Raw genomic sequence first — 13,288 nt, 5'->3', positions numbered from 1 at the left:
AAAGCAAACAATTTTATCCGGGTGAGCTTTTGTCCGGTTCTGTCGAAAATCCGATGGGCTTTTGTCCGGTGAGCTGCTGTCCGGGATTCAAGTTTGACCCCAGCGTCGGCTGCCGTCCGACTCCAGCCTAAAAATAGCGATCGTAGGTCTTCACGCCTCGCGCAAGTTTACGTACCCTCAATTACGCCGCTAAATTATCAAACCAAAATTACTAAGATTTGATCGGGAAATTATTTCGACAAGCTCAGACACTGATCTTGGCGTCACGCCCCCTCTTTCGGTTCGCTTCCTTACCAACATCGAGCCGCTCTCCCGACGCACCCGAGATGTATGTCGGACAAACTGGCAGATGTCTCAACGATCGGCTACGAGGGCACCGTAACAACACGGGCAGCACTGTCACTGGCATTCTATGGATTCACTGCCGAGACCGCGGTTGTGATTCCCGATTCAGAAAACGCACTGTATTGGCGCGGAGTGGCGACCCTCTAATTGGAGAAATTTTTTAAGCAGAGAAGACCGCGAGACCCGATGATGAGTGTATCAGCGCCCCTTGCGTTTCTTTATCCAGAATGCATCGCGCGCAACCCGCACATAAGCCGCAGGTGAATAACACTCCCCCATTGGTGGAGATCTACCCACTAATCATTCCAATTAGAGTTCGGCGTTCTGTCCTTTCCCGCAGTCTCTCGTCGCGTCGTATTATAAATCTAAGGAAAGTCACACCTTCTAAAATGCATGCAGTTTGCGTGGTTGTGGCGGGATGTCGTGAATTGAGGTCGGAAAATCGAAACCGTGACCAATGGGCTCGCAAGATACTTTTGCGCGGCACTACGCCGCGGGATGACTTTGATTTTGCGAGAGGTGTGCGAGTGTCACGACGTCACTTATCATCAATTGCGAATTACAAGTTCCACGTTGTGCTTAGAAAGCCCGATGGACGTTTGGAGTCATCGCGCCGGAGCCCAATCACGTAACGATCACGTGATTTCTCATACCGCTTTTGAGTCGAGGAGGAGAGATGAGGATGTAGTTGAAAAATCGTTTCATAGCCCGTTTAAAGGAGTGGTCGGGAAATGAGTCTGAGGATCAGTTGTACGATGAATATGGTGTTTAGAAAACACGCTTCCTGAAGCGCGCGCCTTTATATATATATATATCGAGGCGTGTTTTTGGTTGACAACGGGACTTCACGTTTTGGACGAAAACACGTTTTGTGCTGGGATACGTGTGCCCGCTGCACGAGAGCTCGTGCGAGATCGCGGGTCCTTCTAGGGGGACGTGCTCGGCGTGTTCGTAATGTCGCCTCTTACGTCACTGAACCGCTTTTGCGCGCCTCGATATTCCAGATCTGCCCCAACGACGTAATGTGGCTTACGGAGAACTCGTTGCGGATTATGTTCCGAGTAATCTCCTCCAGTTGAGGAAAACACCTCGGGTTCAGCCTTACGCAACTGCAGCGTCATTTTTGCACGTCTTACCCGTTTCAGCATTTGTGCCCCGTTGTACGTCTGCTCTGTGTATCGCAATACATTTGGGTCTTCTCAAGCCGCGCTGGCCTTATACGCATAGCTCGGAGGTGCCCGGAAACAGCCGTGTACGTTTTTTTTTTTTTAGATGTGTCCGACTTTTGCCCACCCAACTTCCTGGGAGGACTTGACCATCATACTGCCCCCCCCCCCCCCCCCCCCCCCTTCTCATTTGAAGCGATCAGGAGCCTGGTAACAATTTCGTTGCCCGATTTGCAACGTATGGTATCGTATAATTCCCCGTGCTCATGCCTCCGTTCGCTTTTACTGGAGTTATTGCTAGTCTCCCCCTCCCCTCTCTCTCTCTCTCCCCGGTAAAAGAAAAAAAAAAGTTTTGTGTTATGAAATTAGCACCGCCTAAATACGCCCTCGGCAGTCATAAACTACCATGGCCGCGTCTTGATGTTGGCGCGCGACCTATAGACCTAAAGACGCAGCTTTGTATATCTTCTCTTCGTGCGCCCGTATGTGCTGTAAGTTACGAAACAGGAGCTCCGCAGGCTTGGAACATTGAAGCGGATATCGACGCCGTTCGCAGTTTCACGGACCCGCGAGATTCTGCCAGTTTTTAGAACGTCCGACTCTTTAACCGTGGAGCTCCCTCGTTTAAAATATACTGGGTGTTTTTAGATTTGTTTAAAAAAAAAGGCGTGAAAGTTACACTTATGCGGTTGGTGCAGGTGAGCTATTATACGGCCAGGGGGACATTATGTGGGTGGCTGATATTTGCGATAAGTCGGCTAATTAATTCAAATTTGTTAATTAACTTTTTAATTAGTGAAAAATGGTTCTAATTTGAAACTTGCTGAGCGTCACCGAAAAAAACTAAATCGCCTCTTTCTATAACTACTCGGAGCTCGTGGGAAGCTGGGGGGCGCACTAAACACACCACTCGTGCTGGAGGCGCAAAGCTAGCAGTGGCAAAACACGGGTGATTAGATTGTCATAGAGTTCCGCCACTGATAGCTCACTCGCCTCCACAAACCGCATAAGTGTCACTTCACACCTTTTTGTTTTAACAAATTTGTAAAGCTTAAAAAAAAACTGTATATATGTTTATTGTAGCCACTAACAGTTAAGAAACGTAGCGCGGGAGTAGGATGACGTTCTTTGGTGCTCTTATGCGAAGCGATATAACATGTGCGTGGGTCTGCATTTCTCCCTGCATTTCTTCAGGTGTCAGTCACTCTGGTTATTTTAACGTGATGTTTACTGTCAAACCCGCCAAAGCAGCAGAATCTCCTGTTAATGTTGGCAGTATTAGAAATGCAGTTTTCTTTAGGGAAAACCAATTATTTGCCTAAGAAAAATGTACATTATTATTTTTATTCTGTAATGATTGGTGGTATTTTCGATTATATATAGATACATATAATCGAAAATAGGAACCGTATCTGATTGAATAAATCATATATTACAACGTTTCATAAGGAAGTATAATGAAGACTATGAAGTCACTCTGTATAAGTTTAATCCCTGTCCGAAGTTCATATCTGCGGCTTATGTTGTTGCCGAATCATATTGAAATCTATAAATAATGCAAAAGCAACGTTCTTTAGGTTTCTGGAAGTAATAGTAACGGCGTATTTCGTTACATGGACGGCAATGAATCTCAGTAACGCGTTCATTATTTAGCCGAACTAACGAGTAACGATATTTTTATTATTTCTTTTTGGTAACGGGTTCCACACTGCTTCCAAGCCTACAGGGACTCGTTCGTGTGCCCACAGAACGCGTGTGCCGGACCCACCGTGGCCGGACCTCAACCTGAGCGCGTCCGTTTCCGCTAAAAGTCCGGCGAACAGAAGGCGATGCTAAGAAGGTTACGACTGTGGCGTAATATTTTCCTCGTGTTGAATAATAGTCGCGCGTCCTATATTCTGAATCATCGTGGAGCCGATCTATAGATGCGTTCCGGTGAATGTGTGGGGGAAAAAGTTGCCGCGGAATTCAGACGGGGCGGGAACTTTTTTCTCTGGGCCGTCGCCACGTTCGGATGTTCCCACCGCGAATAAGTCGGAGGGGATTGTTTGTTTTTGTCCGTTGCATTCCTTTCGTCTCCTTTTGGTGATTCCGTGCACTGTTTCGCGAATGTTCCCGTTTTTTGGTGCGAGCTCACTTTTCATGCGTCAAGTCTCGTGACAACCTTGCGCAGGCGAGACATATCGAGATTAAAGAAAGAAGAAACGTGTAGGACGAAGATGGCGTCCACGCCAATGGGCTTCGACGGCTAGAGCGCATGTGTCGACCAATGCGATTTCATAAGTTTAAATTCTCGGGGACCCGTGCGAGGTGCATACATCCGTGGATGTTGCTTAGTCTACATTTGGCATTCTCTCAGCAAACCACCACGACTGAAAATAAGTGAATAGAAGAAATGTTGCTAATGTACAAGACCGCCCCCCCCCCCAAAAAAAAAAAAAAAACACCAAAAAACAAAACAAACCGGGACCCTTAAAAAAAACAAAAAAGAAACTGCGTGTTTTTTTTTGTAAAAGTAAACGCGCATCGCCGAATACTCATCCTCCGCCCGAATGTAACGCTAGGGGTCCAGACAAGCGGCGAAAGTTTTAGAACTAACCGTTATCTCATACAAAAGTTATGGCATTTTCTGAAAATTTGTGCGGGAAAATGGGATTTTCTCAGAGCTGGCAGTAATATAATTACTGTAATGAAATTACAGTAATTTAATTACTTGTTCCAGTAATTAGTAATGTAATTCATTACTTTTTGTAGCAGGTAATTTAGTAATGTAATGAATTACTCCAGCGACGGTAATTGTAATTAAATTACCTAATTACTTTTTCGCACCAGGCATATTTTTGTGTCCACATTACACAAGAGCGCTTTTCTTTTTATTTTACTTTTTCTTTTTCCTCTACACCTTTCCAAAAAATGCTCTTCGGCCGCCGCTATGTTGCTGATGCTAATGCGGCTGGTGCGACTCTCGCGCCCGCTATCAGCTAGACATTTTCTGCCACTCTCTTGAACTGTGAAAACCCGCTCAGCGCGATTCTCTACCTATGTATTGCGGTTTTGCATTCGACGTTTTCTGGCCCCTCTTGAAAGTTTCCGCTTACTTTTTCTGATGCATGCTGCGTAACCTCTCTGTGTTATCTTCTACTGTGAGAAATAGGGCTGGTAAGTGCCTGCCATTCGAGCTTTTCTGCTCGACATTCTCGGGAAACGAAGGAGGGGAAGTAGGTCGAACAAAAGCGCGAGACACGTGGACGGCAGAAGCGTCCGATCCGACGTCCGATCTGACAGTACGAACGCCGCTCCGAATCGCCGTACGCGACAGTTTGAGACACACGCTTCCGAACTTGCATGCGACACGACGATCCGTTCGGCTCCGCCCAGGAGATCCAAGCACTCCAGCGGAGGTCCGCGTTCACAGATCTCTGGTCCTAGATTGACGGTTTCGCTCACACGAGCGAAGTTAGAAGCTCGTTCTCGTTAGCGCGTGCATTCTTTGCCGAAGCCATATTTCTCGAATGGGTCAGCGGGATCCACGCTTCCGGCTTCCCCTCGCCGTTCGCTTCGTCCCGCCAGACTCAGTGCGTCATCATGACGTTCGCGCTAGCTGTGCTGTCATTGGCTGGACGCATCCGACAATCCGTCCGCCGTGCGAAACTATCTGGCGCGTTGGACGCACGTCGGATCGCCGATCCGGCGTCTGAAGCGACCAAATTTTTCGGATCAGGCAGTCGCATTGCCGGATCGGACGTCGGATCGGATGGATTTTTCGCGCATGTGTCTCGCGCTTAAGGCCCCTAGTGGAAGGGCCTCGACGCGATTTTGCGAACAATGACAATTGTTCTCCCCCCACCCAGAGATAATCCGCGTAGGGTCCTCAGTCATCTCCAAAAATAGTTGTCCGGGTTGGGGTGGGAAACGGATCAGTCGCGTGCGTTCCTCTGTCCATCGGTAAACATGCAACAGAGAGTTCTAGCTGTGTGCCATGAACTGTGTATATAATGTAAATAAAGTTATCTGTAAAAGGAAGTTATCAATAGCTCCTTTATATTTATAGGTATAAAAAAGTAATGTGAAAGTAATGTCATTACTTTTAAAAGTAATTTGTAATGGTAATTAATTACTTTCTGGCTGTGGTAATTTGTAATGTAATTTAATTACATTTCAGCAATTTTCGGCAAAGTAATTAGTAATGTAATTTAATTACAAATTATGAGTAATTTGTCTAGCTCTGGATTTTCTATAACCAGCGCCATGCAGCTCCGGAGGCCCAGAGTTCAAATCCTTGCTCCGCCGATTTTCGGCTTTCGGCGGGTTCCTGAAAACTTTGATTCTTTGATTCATTGGATTAAGTACGGTTCGTTCATCTGCACATACTCGTTCATATCCTCCTCGGAGACCACGTACGATGGTGTGAAGTGCCGGTATATAATATATATAATTATACATATATATATATATATATATATATATATATATAAAATCTAAAACGAGGCAATAGGTGTGTGTTTTAGCGTTACGAAGACGCCGTTTCGATTTTCATTTGGTGTGTACTGTTTTATTATGTATTTATATTTGTAGTTTAGCCCGTTCCTGAGACAACAGTCGGATGGCAACGTTAACCTACTGAAGGACTAGGGGGCATTTGGAAGGAGAAGATAAGCAACCATAAATGGCGTCCCTCGCTTGTTTAGGCCCGTGTTTTTCAGGCGTTACCGAGAAAGAGTAGCGAAATTCGTTACTCGTTACTGGCCAATAAAAGGAACGCGTTACCGACCTACGTTACCTCAAAATGAAAGGAACGCTACCGTCACCGATAAAAAGAAAAGCACGTTGCTTTTGTGTTTGCGTAGGGAAAAAAGGGGCAGATTTTTCAACGTGTGTAGGATGAGTGCAAGAATTCACGTGGAAGTGTAATTTTTGCTTAAGTCTCGGGAAAAAATACGTAATGAGTGACGTAAGACCGTTACCGGGAATAAGTAACTTAAGTACGTTATGCGTTACTGTTTTAAGATATGAAGAGAACGTTGCTACATTACGCATGCAACGCCATTACTCGCAACGCATTCCTAAATTTTATTACCTTCCTGGAAATGTACCGAGTTAGGGTTAATGTTGCTTTCCAGGACACAGCGACGTCAATTTTGCGCTCCTTTGTACCTCCGTATTGTTATTTGGCAGTGCTGTACCACAAGCCGCGGCTGCGAGCACCACGCGTCAACACGTTCGTCAAAATATCTAAGCTAAGCGAGCGAGTAGTTTCCCCCCGTGGCTTCGCGGCGTTTTGTCATTCGTTGTCAGGGATATTGTCGAAAATTTGCGTACCGTTGAATTTACGACGCGGTTGTGAGTCTAAGTCGGCAGAGTTAAAAGAGACCTTCAGCGGATAGTGCATTTTATAGCCGGGAAAGAAGGCTTAAAACATTTGAGCGGCGACAAGTTGTGGCCTTCTCACCAAACGTTTTTTTTTTTTTTTTTCCTTAACAAAACGGTTGTACGCGCACTACCGTCTCGGGGCCGAAGTGCTCCTCCCGGAAAAGGAAGTCATTTCCGTTTAAAAGGATTCTAGACATGCATCAATTTTTTTTTTGTTTGTTTGAGCCGTGATTTTCTTGTTAAAAAAAACGACGCGACTTATTTTTTTTTTTTTCTACTTTTAGTATATATTGTTTGGAATTAATCCTCGGCGTTCGTAACCCACGAAACACGCATTGGTTTTCTCTCTCCAAGCAATATGGTGATTGCAGAAACAATTCGAGAAAATCGAGCAGCGTTCGCAGCCAGAACAGTCGGAGGCATGATCTGGAGCACGCCGCCGACGTTTATCGTAGCCAGGCGCTGAAGTTGGAAAAGCACGAGAAACGTGTGCAGCGACTGGACACGAGCCACCACTTGAGGGCTCTCGTAGAAGTATTCTCGTAATGCTCCCGTACAAGCCATGAGCCGCATTCAGATATCCCGACTTTGGGGAAATCCCCATGACCACCAGCAGCGATACCCACGTCGTCAAGCTTTGAAAAGAAGAGACTGAAGACTCCGCCGAAACTTCATTCTTGGTCAATCACTCTCCATTAGAGTCTACATGCTTCACACTGAAAGTCAAGACGCAGGCGAGCTGGTGAACAATCAGAATTAAATATGAAAAACTTTGAGACGAGAAAATAAAAAAAAATAAAAACATACCCCACCGTCTCAAAAAATTAAAAATAAATAAATAAACGGTGGCGTGTTTGTCTGTACTATAGCTTCCTCTATACTCACAAAGCCTGGCAATTTGACGGCGGAGCCATAGATGTGCCCGGTCGCAGATTTGGAGCGCGAGGATCTGGTAGCACAGAGCACCAAAGAGTCATTTCTCGGGGAACCTGGACGTCAGCGCACAGCTTTTGCAGCGGCGAGGACCCGAAACACACTTCTTCGCTCGGGAGAAGTGTGTTTCGACCTCTCGCCGCAACGGGGCGCCAGTCACGTGGCTCTCCTCATCCGTTGTCTGCCATTTCGGCGACCGCATCTCGTGACGATCTGCCGGGCTTTGTCAGTATATAGGAGGCTATGGTATGTCCTATTTGCTTCTTTGTCTCAAAATTGCTGTTTTTTTTTGTGTGTGTGTTTTTTTCTTTTTTAATATGATGCGTCACGCAGCTTTTTCTTGTTATTTCCGAACAATTGAAGACCGCGCGCGAGCACAGCTGTGATCGGCGCTCAGTGTGTACGAGCGCACGGGTACCCATAGCTTTGACCTCATTGCCAAGAAAGAAAAGCCCGCGTAAAGTGAGAAACGTTTCTAAGCGTGGGAACGTAAAATTTTCTCACTGGATAAGTTTTCTAGAACGTATAGCACCGTTTGGTGGGGATTTTTTCCTTTCGTTATGCAGTTGACCGAATGCGAATTCATTTCTTTAAGGCCGGAACATGACTGTAATTTTAATTAGATGTAATCGGTAATGATATAGGCGATACCATAAAATAGCAACGATACATAGATCTCTCGTCTGACATTTATGACTGACGAAAACGTCAACTACTACGTTCCCGAAAAAAAAAAAAAAAGAACATTGTTATAACAACGTTACAGGCAATGCGCTATTTCCTTCACTGCATTTCGGGGGCAGCGCCTGCATAGACATCTTTCTTCGGTCCCGAAGAATATCGGCGAGAACACAAAACACAGCTTGTTGATCTCTTAGCAAAGCCAGGCGCTCTGACGTTGCGTCCAGATTCCCGGTTGGCGGGTTTCGAATTTCAGCCGAGTGTTCCGGGTTAGAATATCCGGTGTTCTCATGAATATGGGTTTCCACGTAAACTGCCTAGCGTTACAAGTGAAACGGCAGAGGGACGGAGAAGACAATACAGTCGACAATAAACTTTCTGCATTTCATTTCCGGGTGGTTGTAGAAAATGTATACTCGTCAGGGTAAATTGACGATAATGATGAATTGCTAACCAATCCGGACAAAAGCTGTCAATGTGTAGTAGACAAGATGCGATTTTAAATGACTTCGTTAGAGCTTCTACTCTTCTTTTAAATGTGTCTGTGGTTTCTGATAACAATGTTTATTTATTTACTGCGTATTTTTTTAACCATGTCTCGCAAATTGTTGGTTCAACTGTAAGCTTGCCGCTTATTATTTTTCCTTTGACCCAGGGATTTTCGCATCCATTGTATATTATTCGCTTATTTGGTACTCTGATTCGTTACCGAATTGTTTACGATCGATATTTTGAGCAAGGGTTTTTTTACGACTACTGACTTTCAGCTGACAAACGATGTCAATGCGAAGAGTTGCGTGAGGTGTTTTACTGTTGCATACAATAGTTCCTGGGCAGATAGCAGCGTGCTATGGGGCCACGAATGAATTTTGGGGTGGGATAAATGATTTCAGACGGAGAATTTACTAATCGCTTATCGTTTAGTGGGCCAGAAGAATGAGGGTAGGAAGTCAGAAGCCAGCTTTTCGGTACGAACATTTGAAAATATAGCGGCCTATTTCGTACCTCGTCTCCTTCAAAAGCTGCTCTCCTTTTTTCCACTGTGATACATCCGTGGTACCCAAAACACGTCAGCCGACCCCAGCTCACGTATTGGACACGAGAAGTGCGTCACTCGGGCGTATACGCTCGTCAACTATCAATCCGTCGACGAATATTTGGATTCGCGTTCGTGGTGGCCAATGAGTGCTTTAACGGACCTTATAATCACTGGGGAAGGACGAGTCCCATGGTGAAGCACGGTGGATGCTTGGAGTCATCGCACCTGTGCCCAAGCATGTCACGACGGCGTGATTTCTTGATTCGCATTTGAGTTGAGGATTAAAGCTAAAGAGGAAGATGTTAAAAAAAATTGTTTCATGACCTCTTTAACTGTCTTGTTCCTCTCCGTTTCAGCAGATACTCCTCTCTTTTTTTTTCTTCTTTTTCTTTATCCTTATTTTTAAAAGATACGTCCGGTCATCCGCATACACAAGTACGTCTTTAGACACTTTTGCATATTATGTTTTTTGTTTTTTTTTAAACGTGAACTCGAAACTTTGCTTTGTACGTCAAAACCATATCATTCCTTTTTTTAATGTTTGTGGTCCATGTATAGGTCCTACTTAGATGCTATGTTTTTAGGGGGTGTTATTTTGTTCAAATTAAGAAACATCCTTTTTTTTATTTTTTTTTTGTCTAACTTTTGATGTGTTTCGGTGTATCAGAAAGATATCCGTTTATCGGGGTTTGCGTTGAAGGAAGCACGTCCGTGGGATTTCCCAACCTCCAGGGAACATGCGCATGACCCGAATACTTGAACAATGTCCCGATAAGGGATAAGTGTACCGATAAGTACAAAACATGCTAAGGGGCGCGGTTCTTAAAGAAAGCAGCAGCCTCGCTGACGGTTCAGTAAGAGCTATAATCCGGGTTAACACTATGTAAAGCCCTCGACAAATATTTCTTCACTTGAGGTTTGGTTTCTTTTTCAAAAACAACTCCGATTCGTGTTTTTTTTAGAGCGCAGCTCTTAGGGGCCCGTTCCCGGCTTGAGCGGCGTCGCCGTCGCCGTCGGCGTCGGCGTAACCAAGGTCATCCCAAGGTCACGTGGCCCCAAGGTCATCCCAAGGTCACGTGACCCCCAAGGTCACCCCAAGGTCACGTCACCCCCAAAGGTCACGTGACCCCTCCCCCAGGGTCACGTGACACCCAAAGTCACGTGACCCCCCTGAAGTCACGTGACCCCCCGAGGTCACGTGACCCCCTCGAAGTCACGTGACACCCCCCAGGTCACGTGACCACCCCCAGGGTCACGTGACCCCCGCCGAGGTCACGTGACCTCCCCGATGACGTCGTCGTCACTAATGACGTCACCGGCATCCGCATCGTCATCATCACTGATGACGTCATCCGTGACGTCACTGATGACGTCATCAGTGATGATGACGATGACGATGCGGATGCCCGGTGAGGTCATCAGTGACGTCACTGATGACGTCATCAGTGATGATGACGATGCGGATGCCGGTGACGTCATCAGGGACGTCACTGATGACGTCATCAGTGATGATGACGATGACGATGCGGATGCCGGTGAGGCCATCAGTGACGTCACTGAGGACGTCATCAGTGATGATGACGATGCGGATGCCGGTGACGTCATCAGTGACGATAACGTCATCGGGGAGGTCACGTGACCTCGGCGGGGGTCACGTGACCTGGGGGTGTCACGTGACTTCGGGGGGGCATCGTCATCGTCATCATCACAGATGACGTCATCGGAGTCCGCATCGTCATCGTCACTGATGACGTCATCAGTGACGTGACCCCCCCCCCCAGGTCACTTCACCCCCCCAGTACCCTTCCCTCCTCCTCCTCAAGAGCTGCGCTCTAATTCGGTGTTACAGGAAGTTGTAAACGGCTTTCACTTTTTTTTTCTATTTTGATAAAACCAGTTTGGGTGACTCTTGAGTTTAGTGGTAAATACCGAAAACACGAAACTGTAGGTCATGTCTATACTCCCTGTCACTAGTTGCGTTGCAGCACAGGCAAAGGCAACGCCAGGCGAGGGGTTAAAGGGCAAGCACAAGGAAGGCTGGGGAGGAGGAGAGAAACTTCCTCTCCTCTCTAGCGTTCCTAGTGCTATCGCTTTCTCCCCTCGCCCTTCATTGTCCTCTTCTCCCGTCCCGCTTTCTTAGTGTTCGGCCTCTCTCTCTTCGCCTGGCGTTGCCTTCGCCTGCACTGCACTGAACTAGTGACACTGACTATAGTGTTGTCTTTTCGGGGTTTATTTTTCTTGCGAGCCGCCTCGGTGGCTCCGAGGCGAGAGCGCTGGCCTACGGATCCCCATGTGACGGGTTCGAATCCCGGCCGAGGTGCCCGCCATCTGACGGAGGCTTATTGCAGAGGAGGCGCCGTGTAAACGAGCTTTCGGTTGCACGTCAAAAGATCCCCAGGTGGTTCAAATTAATCCTCAGTCCTCCGCTGGGGCGTGCCAGATACCCGTCGTTGGTTTGGCACGTAAAACCCCCAAATTTGACTGTGTTTTTTTTTTCTTTTTTTTTTCTTTTTTTTTTGCAAATCAAAAAAAGTTTTTTTAATGTTGTTTTTTTTTTGTAAAAATTTGGCTAAAGTTGAAGGAAAACGGACATTGTCATGGGAGCTTCCAAATTGGGCCAATGTTAAAGAAAAAGGACATTGGCATGGGAGTCTACAAATTCCACAGTACACACGCGTGATCCGAATTTTCGAAAACGTCCCTGTATCGATAAAAACATGAAATGAGGTAAGATAAGTGGTTATGAAGAAAAGAAGAGGCCTCGCAAAAACTTATTCGAGGCTGTATTCATGTTCAGCACAAAATAAAACTGTAAACTAATTTTGTTCCCAAAAGGTTCTTTTTTTTTTATCACTTTTCTTTTTTTTTTCTTTTTTTTTTGGGGGGGGGGGAAAGGGGAGGGGGGCGGTTTTTTTTTTTGTTTTTTTTATTAATTCGGCAGGGGGTTAATTTTCGGGGTTCGTCGGTATTTAACCGAAAACACGAAACCTTAGGATTCATGACCGAACTGTAATTCAGAACGTTCGCTATTAAATCTATAACTTGTTTTCTTTTTTTGTTCTGTCGCGCAGACCGCAAAGCCAAGGGCATCTACGCCATCTCGGTGTCCGGTCGCCTGCCTCCGGCAACGGTGAGGGAACTCAAGAGCAGGGGCATCACCTACAAGTCCAGGGACACCAGCACCGTCTAGGGACAAGACAAGGAAAAGCTGTCCGTCATCTGCGGGAAAAAACAGCCTTCTGTACCTCCATCTATTCCGAGCACATTGTAAATAAATTGATCCATGTTAGGAAGCCTTTTGTTGCCCAGTCATTCGTGCGCGTTTGATATTGGTAGAATACAAGATGCGATTCGTAAATTCCGGGACTAGTTTTGTAGCATAAAACGAGGGTTCAGCACGACGCCGCTGTTGAAGGCACGTACGCAGCTGTTGAAGGCAAGGAACTTCGTGTCTCGTTATACCAAAGGGTGTCGTTCGGCGAACGTTTAAAGCTGCATTACACGAGGGTTTCGGACCTCGTACCCGAGAACAATGGAAATTTTAGCATATGCTAAACCAGAGCGAGAGCGAACATCAATTCTGCGTCAAACTCGGCAAATCTGAAACAAAGACCTTCGAGATGATTAGGCGACCTTCCCTGACCTCTCTTCGTCCTCCAGCATCGCTGGAAAACGAAAAGAGGTCGGGGAAGATCGCCCTACTCCTCTTCGTCTTCCAGCGATGCTCTGCCCTTCTTGAAGCGCGACTACCATG

General features: G+C 46.3%; 1 protein-coding gene across 1 annotated transcript in view; it reads left to right on the top strand.

The window, feature by feature from the left end:
- Positions 1-12,827, top strand: part of LOC8035833 (transcription elongation factor SPT4-A) — a 46,176-nt gene extending 33,349 nt beyond the window's left edge. The window contains exon 4 of the mRNA XM_042290994.1: positions 12,606-12,827. Coding sequence (XP_042146928.1) covers positions 12,606-12,724 — 119 coding nt within the window. The 3' untranslated portion in view covers positions 12,725-12,827. The remainder of the gene's footprint in view (positions 1-12,605) is intronic.
- Positions 12,828-13,288: the final 461 nt, after the last annotated feature.

Source organism: Ixodes scapularis, unplaced genomic scaffold (assembly GCF_016920785.2).
Source record: "Ixodes scapularis isolate PalLabHiFi unplaced genomic scaffold, ASM1692078v2 PGA_scaffold1__304_contigs__length_218370807, whole genome shotgun sequence".
In the NCBI taxonomy this organism is placed as follows: Eukaryota; Metazoa; Arthropoda; class Arachnida; order Ixodida; family Ixodidae; genus Ixodes; species Ixodes scapularis.
Note: the sequence above shows the minus strand (reverse complement) of the source record. Positions and strands in the feature narration are given on the sequence as shown.